Source organism: Rhinoraja longicauda, chromosome 25 (assembly GCF_053455715.1).
Source record: "Rhinoraja longicauda isolate Sanriku21f chromosome 25, sRhiLon1.1, whole genome shotgun sequence".
Classification (NCBI taxonomy): domain Eukaryota; kingdom Metazoa; phylum Chordata; class Chondrichthyes; order Rajiformes; family Arhynchobatidae; genus Rhinoraja; species Rhinoraja longicauda.
The window spans coordinates 23,824,677-23,840,680 of NC_135977.1; the positions used below are offsets into that span (position 1 = coordinate 23,824,677).

A 16,004-nucleotide genomic window follows, 5' to 3' on the forward strand; every position below is an offset into this window, starting at 1 on the left:
GGGGAGCGGGAGGGGAGGGGGGAGAGGAGGGTGCTGCACCAATGCAGGAGAGGTTTGGGCCCAACGGGTCCACTTGGTCTAGTTCTTTATATTAGTTGAGCCAAATTGATTATATCACGATTTGTATTGGGAAGACCAAAACCACTTAAAAATACTTTGGCAATTTACAAGACCTGTCTTGAGAAAAAAACAGTCTGGGGAAAATAAAATAAAATGTTTCCAAGTACCATTCCTGCAGTGATCAGACACACCAACAATCTGGCAGTTTCATTGCGGTGGTCACAGAAATTGACAAGAATTGCTTCTATAAAACAACGTAACATTAAGCCTTGAGCATTTTCAGCTTTCAATAAAAAACTTTTAGCTTTTAAAAAGAACTTTCTTTTTGAAAATTCCCTGGGAGAAATAACTTTGTTATTGCAAATCTTAAACTCTTTAGCCCCAAACCCACTTTCCCCCCATTGGCACTATTAATTTTATAATGCAATAACACAGGTTTCTTAGAACACAACTTTGCATTATAGCAGAACAACAGATACCGCATCACATTCAATAAAAGGGTGTTATTTTCCTGCCAACTACTGTCAATTACACAGCAGGTTAATCTGTAGACCACTGCAGCATCCTCTACAAGTACAAACTATTCTTGTCATTCAAGCTACTATCTACCTCATTGGAGACCCTTGAACTATCTTTAATTAGACTTTATCTTGCCCTAAATGTTATTCCCTTTATCATGTATCTGCACACTGTGGACGGCTCAAATGCAATCATGTGTTGCCTTTCTGTTGCCTGGTTATCACCCAACAAAAGCTTTTTGCTGTACCTCGGTACACATGGCAATAAATAATCTAAACTAAACAAACTCAAGAATGATCCACAAAAGCAAAATATTACAAGTACTGGAAATCCAAAATACTTCAGAAAATGCTGAAAATATTCAGTACATCAGGCAGCTTCTGTGGCACGAGTAACATTTCACTCTGATTATCTTTCAATTAATCTTTAATTTATAACATTGAGCCAGACACGTTGGGGTTGATGCTAGTTAATCTAATGGAACTTCCATCTATCATCTGTGTGTCCGTGGGACTTATACAAAATACTGTCAAAAGCAGAAGCAGACTTACTGGCAGATTCAATGCAGGTCAATCAACTTAATGCTGTGAGAGAGGCAAGTCTTGCCGAGTTTCCCAGCATTAATATGTTGCAGGATCTGACACTTTACCAACTTTAATGTTAGATTCTAGGGCTACACATATGTAGGCAAAGAGGAAGGCAAATAAATGGAGTCTGGAGCATAAAGCAAACTGCTGGAGGAACTCAGCATCTGTAAAGACTGAGGTATTTGGGTCAAGGCTCTTCCTCAGGACTGACAGTGTAGAGGGGTGATAGCCAGTATAAAGATGTGAAGGGGGAATGAAGTAGGAGCTGGCAGGTGGTAGGTGGAACCAGGTATGGAGGAGCTTTTTGAGAAGATGGAGCCTAGAGAGAGAGGGTGGTGGAGTTAGTGTCAGAGGCTGGAAGGCGATAAATACAATGAAGGATTGCAGGTTCCAGCAACTGATAAGCAAAGAAGGAGATACGTGGCACCAGACACGGGGGGGGGGGGGCAGATGGAATTAGGGGAAGAGAGGAATGGGGCAGTGCGTGGGTGATAGGATAAAGCAACCAGCTGGTGGAAGGAATGGGAGGGACGATGAAAGAATCTGGGTGGATCAAAAATAGAGAAAAGAACAAAGGACTGAAGGTTACCCTAAATTGGAAACTTCAACATTCATACTATTGGGTTGTAGAGTACCTTGGTGGAATGCAGGATACTATTTTTTTTCATTGGTGTTTGATCTCACCCTGGTTAGAAAAGGCCGAGGACAGACACGGTGGTGTGGGAATGGGAAAGGGAGTTGAAATGACAGGCAACCGAGATTCAGCTTTAGTTTAACGCTTTTAGAGTCATACTGTATGAAGGGAACAGATAAAGTAGATAGCAAAACACTTTCTCTCATAACAGAGATGAATGACACCAAAAGACATAGTGATCGAGTCATACACCACGGAAATAAGCCGGCTCAACTTGTCCACACCAACCAACATGCTCTACCTACACTCGTCCCACCAGCTGTGTTTGGCCCATATATCCCTCTAAATCTATCCTATCCATGTACCTGTACAAATGTCTCTTAAATGGATGATTATATTTATATTTAAGTGTTGTTAGACATTTCTGGTTAATTTCCTCTTTTATTATTTTCTAAATAATTATTTAATATAATCTTAGTAGATTTAAAATGTCACAATGTCAAACGGAATGCAAAAGCTCTTAAAGATAGATGGTTATTTTTAAGTCAGTAAAGTCGAGCCTGGACTTTCATGGCAGGTCTAGTTGGTACCAAGCTGATGTATGGTCACTATCCCTACCTTCCCCTCTGCCAACTGCTTGCATCTGTCCAAGTCCTGCCAATGCCCTGCCTGGCTTCCCTATAGTGCTGGATGTTTTTTGGGCAAATGAATTTGGCTTTCCACATCTGGTCCAGATAAGTACAGATCAGCACGATTAAGTCCTTTAACTTGCTTCTCTCTTCACCAAAGCTGCCTGACCAACTGAGTATTTCTAGCCTTTTCCGTTTTTAATATTGAAGAATAATCACTTACCTCAGGTCCAATAATAATCAAATAATTGCATGGTTCTTTTTTATGCCAAGCTAGAAAGCAAGATAAAGATTTTTTTTTAAATGACCCCGGCGAACGTTTAAATCATTACGGTAATATATTTCAAATTCACAGAAGGCAAATTAACAATGGATTTTCCCCGTATTTCAGAGGCAGTGAATTCATGTTGCTGGAAAGCAAACTCATTCAACATCAGCATCAAAACTGAACCACAGTAGCAACTCCAAACTTGCCATTAATTGTAGAACAAGTGGTCAGGAGTACAATCTCAAGTGGCTAAGTACAGATAGTTTAAACAATAATTGCCCTGCACAGAGTACAGTGAATGTATAGATTAGCACGACAAAATAAATAAGGGAGGCAGGCAGTTTTGAAAATTTAGCGTGGAATTGGATGGATATTTGAATGATTTGAAAGGTGTTCAATTTTGAGACTGCCCAGATCAATTGCTGAGCCATGTTTAGTTCCACATTGCGTAAAGAATGATTTTTGTTGAAGTTACAGTGATATCACAACTAGTGATGCTCAATTAACCACAACAGAAACTTAAGGCTGGACTGGCATAACTTTGTAACTTGAATTGTACACACTTTTTTCCCCATTAATTTAATCAAAAATCCCCAGATCCATATAAATGAATGAGAAACCCTCCAAAATCTAAAATTACTTAAATAAAAGCAAGTTGCTGTTAATTACAATGAGGAATTCAGGAGGAATAAGGTTGGCCTCCCCTCTCTCCCCTGTGCCCTTCCTTCCACCTACACTCCTTCCTCTAGCTTCACATTTTGCAACTCTTCAATCCTTTTGCCTCACACCTTCTGTCTTTTAATCTCTGGCCTTTGCCCAGCCATCTGCCCCCCCCCCCCAACCACCCCTCACCACTATACACCTATTAACTGTTAGGTGTTGTTATGACTCTCCTCTCTTCCAGGTTCCTTTCTCCCCCCTTCCTCCCGCCATCTCCAACCACAAGAAGGGTCCCGACCTGAAGCACACCCTATCCATGTTCTCTAGAGATGCTGCCTGATCTGCTGAGTTACTCCAGCCCTTTCTGCCTTATTTTTGTAAATCTGCAAATGCAGTTCCTTGTTTCTGCTCCAAGGAGTTCAGACAAACTTCTTTATCCAGAAATATTGGTTGAAGTGTGGAACTGATCACTAGAGAGTGTGTAACATGTATGTTACATAATGGAAATGGGGATAAACAAAGGAGAAAGATAAATCAATAGGATTAGATAAACATGGGTATAAGGAGCCTTCTAAGAAGCACAAACACCAGAAGAGCCTATTGGGTCAAATGGCGTTTTTGGTGTTGTCCGATTTACGTTCGATCAAGTGCTACAGCATCTGCTACCTGCTTGTACAAATCTAAATTGTTTGTAAATAGAATGCTTTGGAGCCATTAATTGCATACCTTATATGTTCCTTCACAGAAGGAATGTCTAGTTGGAAAAGACAAAAGATTTCATCACTCGTGTATTATTGATGGTATAGTTAATGTTTTGGCAAAAGAGTCTATATTATTCTACATTTTATTTATCAAAAAAAACATGCTATACATATTAAAGGTTATTTAGCTGCACGAGACATCAATAAACTGCAAGAATAAAGTGCATTAATCTCTATTCTCAATTCTTGCTTCTATTAAACTGTATACAAGGATGTGCAAGCTGTTTCTTTGTACTTCAATTACACTTTTAGAAAGTAATGATTCCAAAAGATGAACAATTCAGGACAGAATACATAGATTTGGAAGGTAAATGAAGAGTTGAGTTAAAATTACATCCATGATAAAGTTCATGGAATCGTCAATATATTAGATTAATAAAATCTGAATTGATTACCTGAAAAAGCATCCACCAAATAGAGTGGATCTTTGACTCGTCGAAGTCCACATACCAAAAGGAAGATGTATGGCTCAATACATTCGAAGTGAATCCCTGTAATCATCATACAGAAGATAGCAATTGTTCTTTACGTATGAAGTGGAAAAATGATACCAAGCAACCCTTTCACTTTGAAATGCATCTAACCTCCCTTATGTTTTCATCTTCACCTTTTACAGGTCAGCAAATTTCATAGTCATAGAGCTAGACAGCATGGAAACCCATGCCGACCAAATGGGTATTCTACACGTCCATTTGTCTACAATTAAACTCCAAACATTTTCTGCCCGTTTCTGTCCACATGTCTTTTGAAACTCAATTATCAAAACGAAAGCAATCAGAGTTCAATCTGAACGTACTCTTTTCAAGCATTTATTTGAATAAGAAAACAAATTTTCAAGCTACTCACAGTACAAGTAAATAGGGATCAGAACTTGAAAATTAATTTGATCAGATCAAGCACTTAGTCAGGATTCATGGTGCTATTTTAGAGGAACAGAAAAGCAGGATTGATATTGAGCACCAACACTTATAAAGTGTTCAGTGTTTTTATTATCATTGCTGGTTAAGTTATCGAAGACCATTACACCATTGTACTTTCAATATCAGAAGAAAAAATAAAAATAAAATTAGCATTTTAGCAGGCTCATTTAAAAAAATGGCAAATTAGTTTTAAAGCTGCATGCATTTCAGCTTTGATCCTCTCAATCACTGATGATTATGCACATTTTCATTTTCTTAAGAGTAGAACACAAAACACTTTAGAACTACTGCTGGGAAGCTGAAAAGTCGTAATCTAGTTTTAGGGCTCTGGGAAGATTAAAGTTGGCACTGCAAAACAGCCATATACTATATGGAAGATTGCTACATTTGTACTCACCAACTGTGATAACAGGATAGACCAATTATGATAACAAGATAACCCAATAACTTTCACTATCCCATTATCTCAAGACTGTATAATTTTTAAGAAAGCAGGTTTAAAAAATCCAAATGCAAAGAACCATTTCTTCTCCTATGTCTAAGAGACAACTTTCTTCAATGACTCAATCTTGAGATGAAAATGAACAGCAACCTACTTATTTGCTCTCGGTTTCAGATGACGTGTGAATATCAAACAAATGATTGCTCTCTAATCTGCTCCTGTTGTTCGCGTATCTTTTTATGGATTTATTTTGGAATATAAACATTATTGACAAGGTGATCATTTCTTGCCTCTAGTCTCTTCAAGTAGCTTCAAGTAGCCCTTACTTTCCCTCTCTCTCCATCCCCTCCCCCTTCCCTGTGCTCCCACCAGTCTTACTGTCTCCGACAATAGACGCTGCCTGTCCCGCTGAGTTACTCCAGCATTTTGTGTCCACCTTCGATTTAAACCAGCATCTGCAGCTCTTTCCTACACATTTCCTGCCTCTACCCAGCTGACCCTGAGAATATGGAGGTAAGCATTCTATAAGATGGTATCTGCAGTGACAAAACAAAATAATGAATGTTTTACTGAAGATTTTTCAATCAGAATATTAACCCATGTTTCCTTTGTTTAAATACGAATGACCTGCATTTTCACATTTTCTGGTTCCATACAAGTCAACAATCTGGAGCGTTAATACGTCAGGATAGCTACAAATTTGTATATTTAGGTTATTACTTCATGCAAAATTATAAATAGAACTGTTAATCTCTTCCCGATTCAGCTAGGGGATGCTGCTACATTACCCTGAGGTTGAATTGTGTGATTTCCTTAAATGCAACTTCCAACAATACTTTGAATTTGATTGCATACACAGCAACAACACTTTGCTTCAGATAGTACGGAAGAATGTACTTGAATGAAAACAAAAATGTCACAAACAAGTGATAGCAAACAACCACTCGATCAGAATTTGACGTCTATTTAAATGAATAAACCTCTCAAAATTTCTGTAAGGTGGAAAAGGTCACCTCTGCCAACCTCCGCAAGGCTACCAGAAATTTCATTTATTTTGATGGAAATTTTCTTCCTGGAGAATGGGGAAGCCAAGTGTTCTTTTTAAGTCATTTTATTCTATTAATATTACTTTTAATTTATGAATGTTTGAATGCATTTTAATTAACTTTATTTTAGAACTTTCATATTTTTAACTGTTTAGAGCAAAGTTTTTAAATGCCTCTGCTTTCAGAGTTGCTAGTTGCTACTGTGGTCTGGCTGGGGTTAGCTAGACTTGACCTCTCCATTCAGCCTAGTTAGTGGGGGGGGGGGGGGGGGGGGGGAACGACTGCAGGCAGAGAATCTGAGCTGGATCAAGCGTAACTTTGAATCCTATGACAAGAGACATTTTAACCACACCGTAATTTGATATCAGTTGCCGATTTTACATTTTTGTAGGCCTATTATTCTACTCATAAGAAGCAACCACCATTTTCACCTTTAGATGAGACAATATAATAGAGAATTAACTTTCCATTGTTATATTAAATACCTACAAAGAAAAGACAAAGTTATGTTCTTTATACAAGCCCCATTGCAGATAGAATTTCTTTGGAAATAAAATAACATTTTATTAAGGAGCATAATCTTACAATGGTCATTTATTAGCTGCAGTATTTGGTATCAAATGTAGTGTGTATATTCTGGGGTTATGTTGCATTATTTATTCTTGTGAGTGTCTCGGGTGTCAGAGGTTATGGGGAGAAGGCAGGAGAATGGTGTTAGGAGGGAGAGATAGATCAGACAAGATTGAATGGCAGAGTAGACTTGATGGGCTGAATGGCCTAATTTTGCCCCTATCACTTATGAATAATATTGCTGAATGTTGTGTTGCCTGATGTTTTCAACTTTTGCAATTGGTGAAAACCTATAACCTGATTCATGTATTAATAAAACTGCAATATTTATCAAGTGCTTTTTAGGCAATATTAAGCAAAGATACTTAAAAAAAAAGCCTTACCACATATATTTCAAATAAAACGCCTGACATTCTGATTAAAGCATAATCGCAAAACCATACCTGAATTTTGAAGGAATTCCCTCCAGTTAAATTTTGCATAAGGTTTGGTCACCACACCTAGATTCCATTGCGGAAAAAAAAACCACATGATAAAAAGAGCACAAGGTGGTTCAAGATGTATCTTACGTATATTATGGGGCAATCCACTGCTTCGAACATAATCGTGATCAATTCATAAATGCCTATAAAGTGAGTTCAGCACAAATATATAGGAAATATTTTGAGTTCGCCATAAAAAGTTTGTCACTCGAAACAAAGAAGTAGCATTGCTGTTAAAATAATGAAACAAAATCAAGCCAGTGCCACTGCTAAATTGGCCCAATTCGTCCCTGCCATCTTTGACCAAAGCCTACAGTGTAACAGCATGGATGTCTTTCACCGCAACATTGAAAGAGGCTGCACTCTGAAACCTCATGCTGCGTTTCATTCCGTGAAAGGTAATGGTCACCACAATGATGTAGGAGGATAGGTCCAGCTGTGGTGCCATTTGCTGCAAGACTGCTGAAATCCATGTGAGATGTGCTTAAAGAATTAAAGAACAATTTTTTTTTCCCTTTGTGCACTCCATTTAAAATCTACTTCCTCTCCAATCTCTTTTGATCCTTGCACCCGACTGCTAGTCTTTCATCTGAATATGGAACTTCATTAGCACATTATCAATTTCCCACTGGCCTACAACAAAACCAAACTCCAGGCAGCATATTTCAACTAATTCCAAAAGCATTGCCTGTCTTTTCTTGTAGAAACAAGGAACTGCAGAAGCTGGTTTATTAAGAAAAAGAACTCAAAGTGCTGGAGTAACCCAGCAGGTCAGGCAGCATCTCTAGAGAACATGGATGGGTGACGTTTTGGGATGGGACCCTTTTTGAGACTGTGGAGGAGAGGGGTCCCAGCATGGTCCTGATCTGAAGAAGGGCCTCCAACCCAAAACATCACCTATCCATGTTCTCCAGATATGCTGCCTGACCTGCTGAGTTACTCCAGCACTTTGTGTCTTTTTTGCCTATCTTAACACTTCCCCATACTGCTGATTCTATATGCCAAACTGCATGAAGAACCGTTTAGATGAACAACTACCGAGCAAATCCCTTGGCAGCATTATCTAAGAAGGAATATATTTTTTACTGGGATACAAAAGAAAATTAATCTTACAGTCAAAAATATATCTTAACCAACCAGCAGGGTACAGTAAAAGTGCAATTTTTAAATCTTAAAATATACGCACATGCATATATAGAACATACAATGAGGCGTTTCCAACTGTGAGCATGAACCACTTAACTGTAGCTTCTGAGCATGAGGCCCACATATAGAATCGTAAAGTCATACCATGTGGAATCAGACCCTTCAACCCAACATGCCCCATCTACACTAGTCCCACCAGCCTGCATTTGGCCCACATCCCTCTAAACTTGTCCTATCCATGAACCTGGATGGGCTGGGAAAGACTGGGAAACAGAAGTGCTGTGTAAATTCCAACAGGCAGTATAACATTTTGTTTTCTCCCAAGCCAAAGATATCATTTTGTTTTCTCTCTTTTCCAAAGGGTTCAGCCTAATGACCCTGCTGGTCAGCAGACTGGACCCTCTTTCCAGCATCTACAGTGCTTTAATACTCAATATACTCCTGTTGTCTCCCCTTCTGCCTCTCCAGCTACATTTTCCTGTACAACATTTTCCTTTACCAACCTACAGCACTTCCTCAAGTCAACACAGCAGATGATGTTTTCACCTTCCAACAAGTAATCCTTCGGTAAAATAATGCATCTCATATCAGCTGAGATTGAAGGGGGACCTGGCGGGTGACCACAGGGAACGAAGGGGGGGTCCCGGCAGGGAGCCGCTGAGACCAAAGTGCGGACCCAATGGGGGGCTGCTAAGAACGGAGGGGGGACCCAATGGGGGGACGGCGGGGGGTCTCCGAGATCAAAGGGGGACCCGGCGGGGGGACTCTGAGATCAAAGGGGGACTGGCGGCGAGCACGGTGCCACGTGGCACGACGGGCCTGGTTAGCCGCTGCAAGAAGATAAGACTGTTCAATGAACTTTTTGTAAATTTATCGGCACCAGAAACGTGCTGACTCTACATTTCTCTACATCTAGGTACATGGGACAATAAAAGTATCATTGTTGAAATAAAAGAGAATTCAATCATCAACTTCCCCGTTAAAATGCTGCTAAAAGATGACATTTAGCACAACTGTCACTGCGACGCTGTTACAAAGGGAGTGCCTTTAGCGAGAGCATTGGCAAACATCTCTTGTCACAATAGCTTATTTAAATGGAGAATTTAACACAGATGTGTAAAAACGTAAACCAAACAGCTGGTTTTATAGGTTTAATCTCATGGAACATTTAAACAACAAAATAACATTTAATCGCACATTTGTACACATATAGCACAGAATTTTTAAAAATAAGGTCACCTTCTGTGACATACTTAGTGCACATTTGATACAGTAAATTGAATACTTTCCTCTAAGATGTCTTGCAAGGATATACAAAGTTAATCATGAAAAACACGTTATCAATATATCTATCTATCTATCTATCTATCTATCTATCTATCTATCTATCTATCTATCTATCTATCTATCTATCTATCTATCTATCTATCTATCTATCTATCTATCTATCAATCTATCAATCTATCAATCTATCTATCTATCTATCTATCTATCTATCTATCTATCTATCTATCTATCTATCTATCTATCTATCTATCTATCTATCTATCTATCGCTAAAACTCACATCTTGTTGGTTTGGTTTGTTTATTTCTTTGTGCCATTTCTTTGTGAGGTTGTATGTGCGCTTTTCATCCACAAAAAAAATGGTGCCAAAAAAAACGGTACACGATAGCCCGACAATTTTAGGCCCACCCTACTCACCATTCCCCCGCGGGCTGAATAAATCGACTTTTGTTACTTTTTAAAAACAATTTACCTAATAAACTTTAATAAATGTGCTCCCCCCCCCCCGGGTGGACCGGCGCCCACCTGGCGAGCCCCACGCCTGACCTTCATCCCATGGTGCAGCGCAGCGGCAGAGGGTCCAACATGGTCCATCAGGATGGCCGTCACCACTGTATGCTGCCGACCGCTGCAGGAGAGGTTTGGGGTCCACGGCTCACTCTGCCCGACGAGATGGATGCCCGGGGCTGACATGAGTGCCCCTACCCTTCCCTGTCCCCCCTCGCCTGGCCACGGCCCCGGGGGATGCTCCCCACCCACCAATGGGTCCACGGATCGGTAGGGTTGCTGGGCCCAGCATGGCCCCGGGGGACACTCCCTGCCCGCACCGGCTCCTGCCCACGGCCCCAGTGGATACACCCCGATGGGTACACGGATCGGTAGGGTTGCTGGGCCCGAAGGAGAGCTTTCCACCCAACGGTTCCAGTCCACAGCTCGCACTGCCCGCACCACAGACCGATGGCCATCCCCGCCGACCTGCCGGAGACATATCGGCTCCACGGATCGCTCTGCCTGCAGCACTGGCCTCACGGGGTAGCGGTGAGTGGCTCCCACACCCGCCCACGGCCCGGGGGACACTCCCTGGACCCGTTGGGCCCAAACCTCTGGCAATAAATTCCACAGATTGCTGCATTGGTCCAGCACCTTCTCCTCCCCCCCCCCCTACACCCCCTCCACCTCCCCCCACTCACCCACCCCCACTCCATTCCCCCTACACCTCCCCCTCCCCCCAGTCACGCACCCCCACTCCAAACCCCCATCTCCCCTCCCCCCCACTCACCCACTCCACCCCCCTTATTTCTCCGCACCCCCCCCACTCACCCACTCCAACCACCTGCAAACCCCCTCCCCCTCCCTCCCTCCTCAACCCCCCCTATCACCCCCGTCCCTCAGCAGTGCCCGCAGGACTGCCCGCAGCAGAGATTTGCACCCAACAGGTGCACGCCCGTCTATTTCAAATAAAATCTGCCAATTTAAAAAGTTACAACACAGGCCTAGTGAAATGTCTGGATAGAGTGGAGGTGGAGAGGATGTTTCCACTAGTGGGGGTCTAGGACCAGAGGCCATAGCCTCAGAATAAAAGGATGTACCTTTGGAGGTGAGGAGGAAATTCTTTAGTTAGAGGGTGGTGAATCTGTGGAATTCATTGCCACAGACAAGTCAAAGGATATTTTTAAGGCGGAGATTGGTGTGGGTGTCAGGGGTTATGGAGAGAAGGCAGGAGAATGGGGTTGAGAGGAAAAGATGGATCAGCCATGATTAAATGGCAGAGTAGACTTGATGGGCCAAATGGCCTAATTCTTCTCCTATAACTTATGAACACTACTGTACATTCATGCAGAAAGAAACAAAAAGAGATAAAGTTCATAGCACCATGCAGAAAAGGCTACCGATCCAACAAATGAAAGTTTCCATACCTTACCTTGAGGCTGCACATGAATCTTACTGCCAGCGAATGGCTTAAAAATAGGAAACAAAATACAACATGAATATCATTTTCAAAACTGTCCTTGAAATAGCTTGCAAAAGCCCAAGCAATATATGAAACAGACAGAAACATTATTTATTACTGCATAAGCGTGAGATAAAATACATGTTTTTTTCACTGCGTTTTTCCAATCTAAGTGGAGTACAATAGATAGAAATGAAAATATATTGATATATTATTAAAAAAATCATTTTATCAGGAATCACTTCGAGCGCTAATAGTTCACAGAAGAATACAACGATGTTGAACTTCATCTTGCCTAACTAATTAGTCTCAACTTCAAATTCTGAAGATATACTGAAAAATGATTGGTGACGTTTCGGATCAGGAGCCTTCTGCAGACCCAAAATGTTACCCGTCATTTTTTTCTAGAGATACTGCCTGACCTGCTGAGTTATTCCTGCACTTTGTGTCTATCTTCGGTATATACCAGCATCTGCAGTTCTTTTCTACTCTTTAATGTAAATATGCTTTGCTATAAACCCTACAATAATTAATGACATCAAATGGTTAGCTCTGCATCGGCTGTTTTGATTCCAATTTTTCACAATTGCCCCTTTATTTCTCAATATACCCAAAATGGTGGAGTAACTCAGCTGGACAGGCAGCTTCTCTGGAGGGAATGAATGAGTGACGTTTCGGCCCAAAAAGGTCACCCATTCCTTCTCTCCAGCCTCTCCCGCTGAGTTACTCCAGTATTTTGGGTATATCTTGGGCTTAATCCAGCACCTGCACTTCCTTCACATGCCTTTATTTCTGGACCTGGCTACTCTTCGATGCCTTGCCAATATGGGCACTGTTCCCAATCAGTGAACTGAGACTTCAAGGTACATGGTTATCTGTAAATCAATACATCAGGAAATCATTACAGCTGTAAATCATTACAGCTAAACTTGAGCTTCTCCTCAGCCGATATCCCAATGCTCTTTAACATGCCACGGAAGAATCATCGGGAGCAAGAGATTTGATTTAGTTTTCGTATCACCACCTTAAAAGAAAATTACGGCAATAGTCGCCTCTAATTTAGACTTTAGAGATGCAGCATGGAAACAGGCCCTTCAGGCCACGCCAACAGCGATCACCCCGTACACCAACATTATCCTACACACTAGCGACAATTTTTACCAAGGTCAATTAACCTAGAAACCTGTACGTCTGTGGAGTGTGGGAGGAAACCGGAGCACCCAGAGTAAACCCACGCGGTCACAGGGAGAACGTACAATCTCAGTACAGACAGCACCCAAAGTCAGGAACTAACCCAGGTGTCTGTTGATCAACAGACAAAAGAAACTCTGGATTACAACTGCATAACTAATTGTGCAGAACACACACTGGTTTACCAAATTAATTGAGAACTTCAGATTTAAAAGATATTTATCAGTAGTCATGTTTACAAACTGATATCTTGATTCTCTAGTTTATTTCTCAGGGAAAACAGTGACTATGACCTTTAAAGAAGATTGGCAGGAAAATCTTAGTGATAATATGAGATTGAACTAAACTGGAAGGGAGTTATTTTGCGTTAAAGCCCTCCGACAGATACTATAGCGCTTTAATGACAATATGATCATCTGGTTTCAAACATTTGTGACTATTCTTCATAATAATTAACTTTTCCCAAAACCACTGGTAGCCATATTGCTCTTTAAAATGCTGACTACATGTACGAAACATAGCTATTGCAGATTAATATCATTCCGAGTGCTACCAATATCCATTATTCCTATGGGTGGTGCAGCGGTAGAGTTGCTGCCTTACAGCGAATGCAGCGCCCGAGACTCAGGTTCGATCCTGACTACGGGCGCCGTCTGTACGGAGTTTGTACGTTCTCCCCGTGACCTGCGTGGGTTTTCTCTGAGATCTTCGGTTTCCTCCCACACTCTAAAGACGTACAGGTATGTAGGTTAATTGACTGGGTAAAATGTAAAAATTGTCCCTGGTGTGTGTAGGATAGTGTTAATGTGCGGGGATCGCTGGGCGGCGCGGACTCGGTGGGCCAAAGGGCCTGTTTCTGCGCTGTATCTCTAAATCTAAAAAATCTAGTCAGGAATTTAGGGGCGGCATGGTAGCGCGGCGGTAGAGTTGCTACCATACAGCGCTGGAGATCAGGGTTCAATCCTGACTACGGGTGCTGTCTGTACAGAGTTGTACATTCTCCCTATGATTGCATGGAGTTTTCAAGGGTGTTCTGGTTTCCTCCCACACTCCAAAGACTTACAGGTTAGGTTAATTGGCTTTGGTAAAAACTGTAAACGGCCCCTAGCGTGTAGGACAGTGCTAGTGTATGGGTGATCGCTGGTCGGCATGAACTCTTTGAGCCAAAGGGCCCGTCTCTGCGCTATAAACTAAACTAAAAAAAGATCTGCAGCCCTTATGCTGAGATAATATAAATGACCCAAGAATATGCCAATACTCTACTTCAGTTTTAAAAGTAACTTAACGGGTGATTTTAGGACCTATTATCATATAGGATTCACTTGTATTATATAATCCAAGCTGCAAAAATCTGATTGATATTCAGAGTAAACGATACAACATCCACTGTTTCAATGGTGTGACTAACTTTAGCTGTGTGTTTGAGAGGACGGGGCCAGTGTTACAAACCTTTCAGAGCCAGGTTCAGTCAGGCTGCCACAGACTCAATTTCGTTTCTACCGATGTAAAAATCATTGTTTGTTCTGAAAGATTACGATGGAGTGTCTATCTTCATTGCAGCCCCAATAACCCACAAGGAGTTAATTGTTAAATGCCATAATTGAACGATGCAATTATATTCTCTACATTGATAAGGTCTTGAGCAGATATAATTCTGCTATTTGAATGCAATGTATTAAACCTAAAGTGGAAATCAGTTACTCTCCGTGTTTACAAAATTAAAAAAATTACGATTATGATAACATATTACTTGTTAAACCTGCATGTTAGCCCGCAATGACTTGTGTATAACTTGATTTAGATTGTTTTAATGGTGGTACAGTGGTGCAGCAGCAGAGTTTCTGCCCTACAGTGATAGAGACCTGGATTCGATCCTGACTACCGGTGCTGTCTGTACGGAGGTTGTAAGTTCTCTCTGTGGCCATGTGAGTTTTGTCCGGGTGCTCTGGTTTCCTCCCACATTCCAAAGACTGCAGTTTCGTAGGTTAATTGGCTTCTGTAAATTGTCCCCAGGGTGTGGGATAGAACTAGTATATGGGTGATCATTCGTCTGCACGGACTCGGTGGGCCAAAGGGGCTGTTTCAAGTCTGTGTCTCTAAACTAAACTAAAGTCCATCTAACTCACCAAATTTCTTGCCATTTAACTGTGCTTGTGGATAACCTCACATTTTCCCACATTATTTTCTACATTCATGTTCCTGCTCACACTGTCAGCTTGTCCAAATTCACTTGAGGCCTCTTGACATTAGTCCCTGTACTCACAACCCCATCTGATTTAGTATCATCAACACATTTGGGTCTGTGACAAACCCTCTGCCACATCATTGATCCACACCAGGAACAGCTGAGGCCCCACGCGCCGATCTTTGTGGTACTCCACGAGTCACAGCCTTGCAATCCAAAAGGATCTGTTTATTTTCACTCTTTGATTTCTATCCATTAACCAAATCTAAATCCACCGTGGGACATTATTCAAAGGTAGACCCAAAATGCTGGAGTAACTCAGCGGGACAGGCAGCATCTCTGGAGAGAAGGAATGGGTGACATTTCGGGTCGAGACCCTTCTTCAGAATTCTGAAGAAGAGTCTCGACCCGAAACGTCACCCATTCCTTCTCTCCAGAGATGCTGCCTGACCCGCTGAGTTACTCCAGCATTTTGGGTCTACCTTCGATTTAAACCAGCATCTGCAGTTCTTTCCTACACATTGGGACATTATTCAAATGACCTTTCAACATCAGTACTATTTACTGCCATTATTAAACAACTGGAAGCAACGGGAAATGCGAGACATTTTGAATCTGCATTCTTCCCGAACAAACAAGCATCGTTGCATTTTGCTTCCCCCACAAT

General features: G+C 41.4%; 1 protein-coding gene across 1 annotated transcript in view; it reads right to left on the bottom strand.

The window, feature by feature from the left end:
- glt1d1 (glycosyltransferase 1 domain containing 1) overlaps positions 1 to 16,004 on the bottom strand; it is a 52,685-nt gene that overhangs the window by 21,184 nt on the left and 15,497 nt on the right. The window contains exons 5-8 of the mRNA XM_078421162.1: positions 11,932 to 11,968; positions 7,540 to 7,596; positions 4,514 to 4,609; positions 2,653 to 2,702 (exon numbers count right to left, since the gene is read on the bottom strand). Coding sequence (XP_078277288.1) covers positions 2,653 to 2,702; positions 4,514 to 4,609; positions 7,540 to 7,596; positions 11,932 to 11,968 — 240 coding nt within the window. The remainder of the gene's footprint in view (positions 1 to 2,652; positions 2,703 to 4,513; positions 4,610 to 7,539; positions 7,597 to 11,931; positions 11,969 to 16,004) is intronic.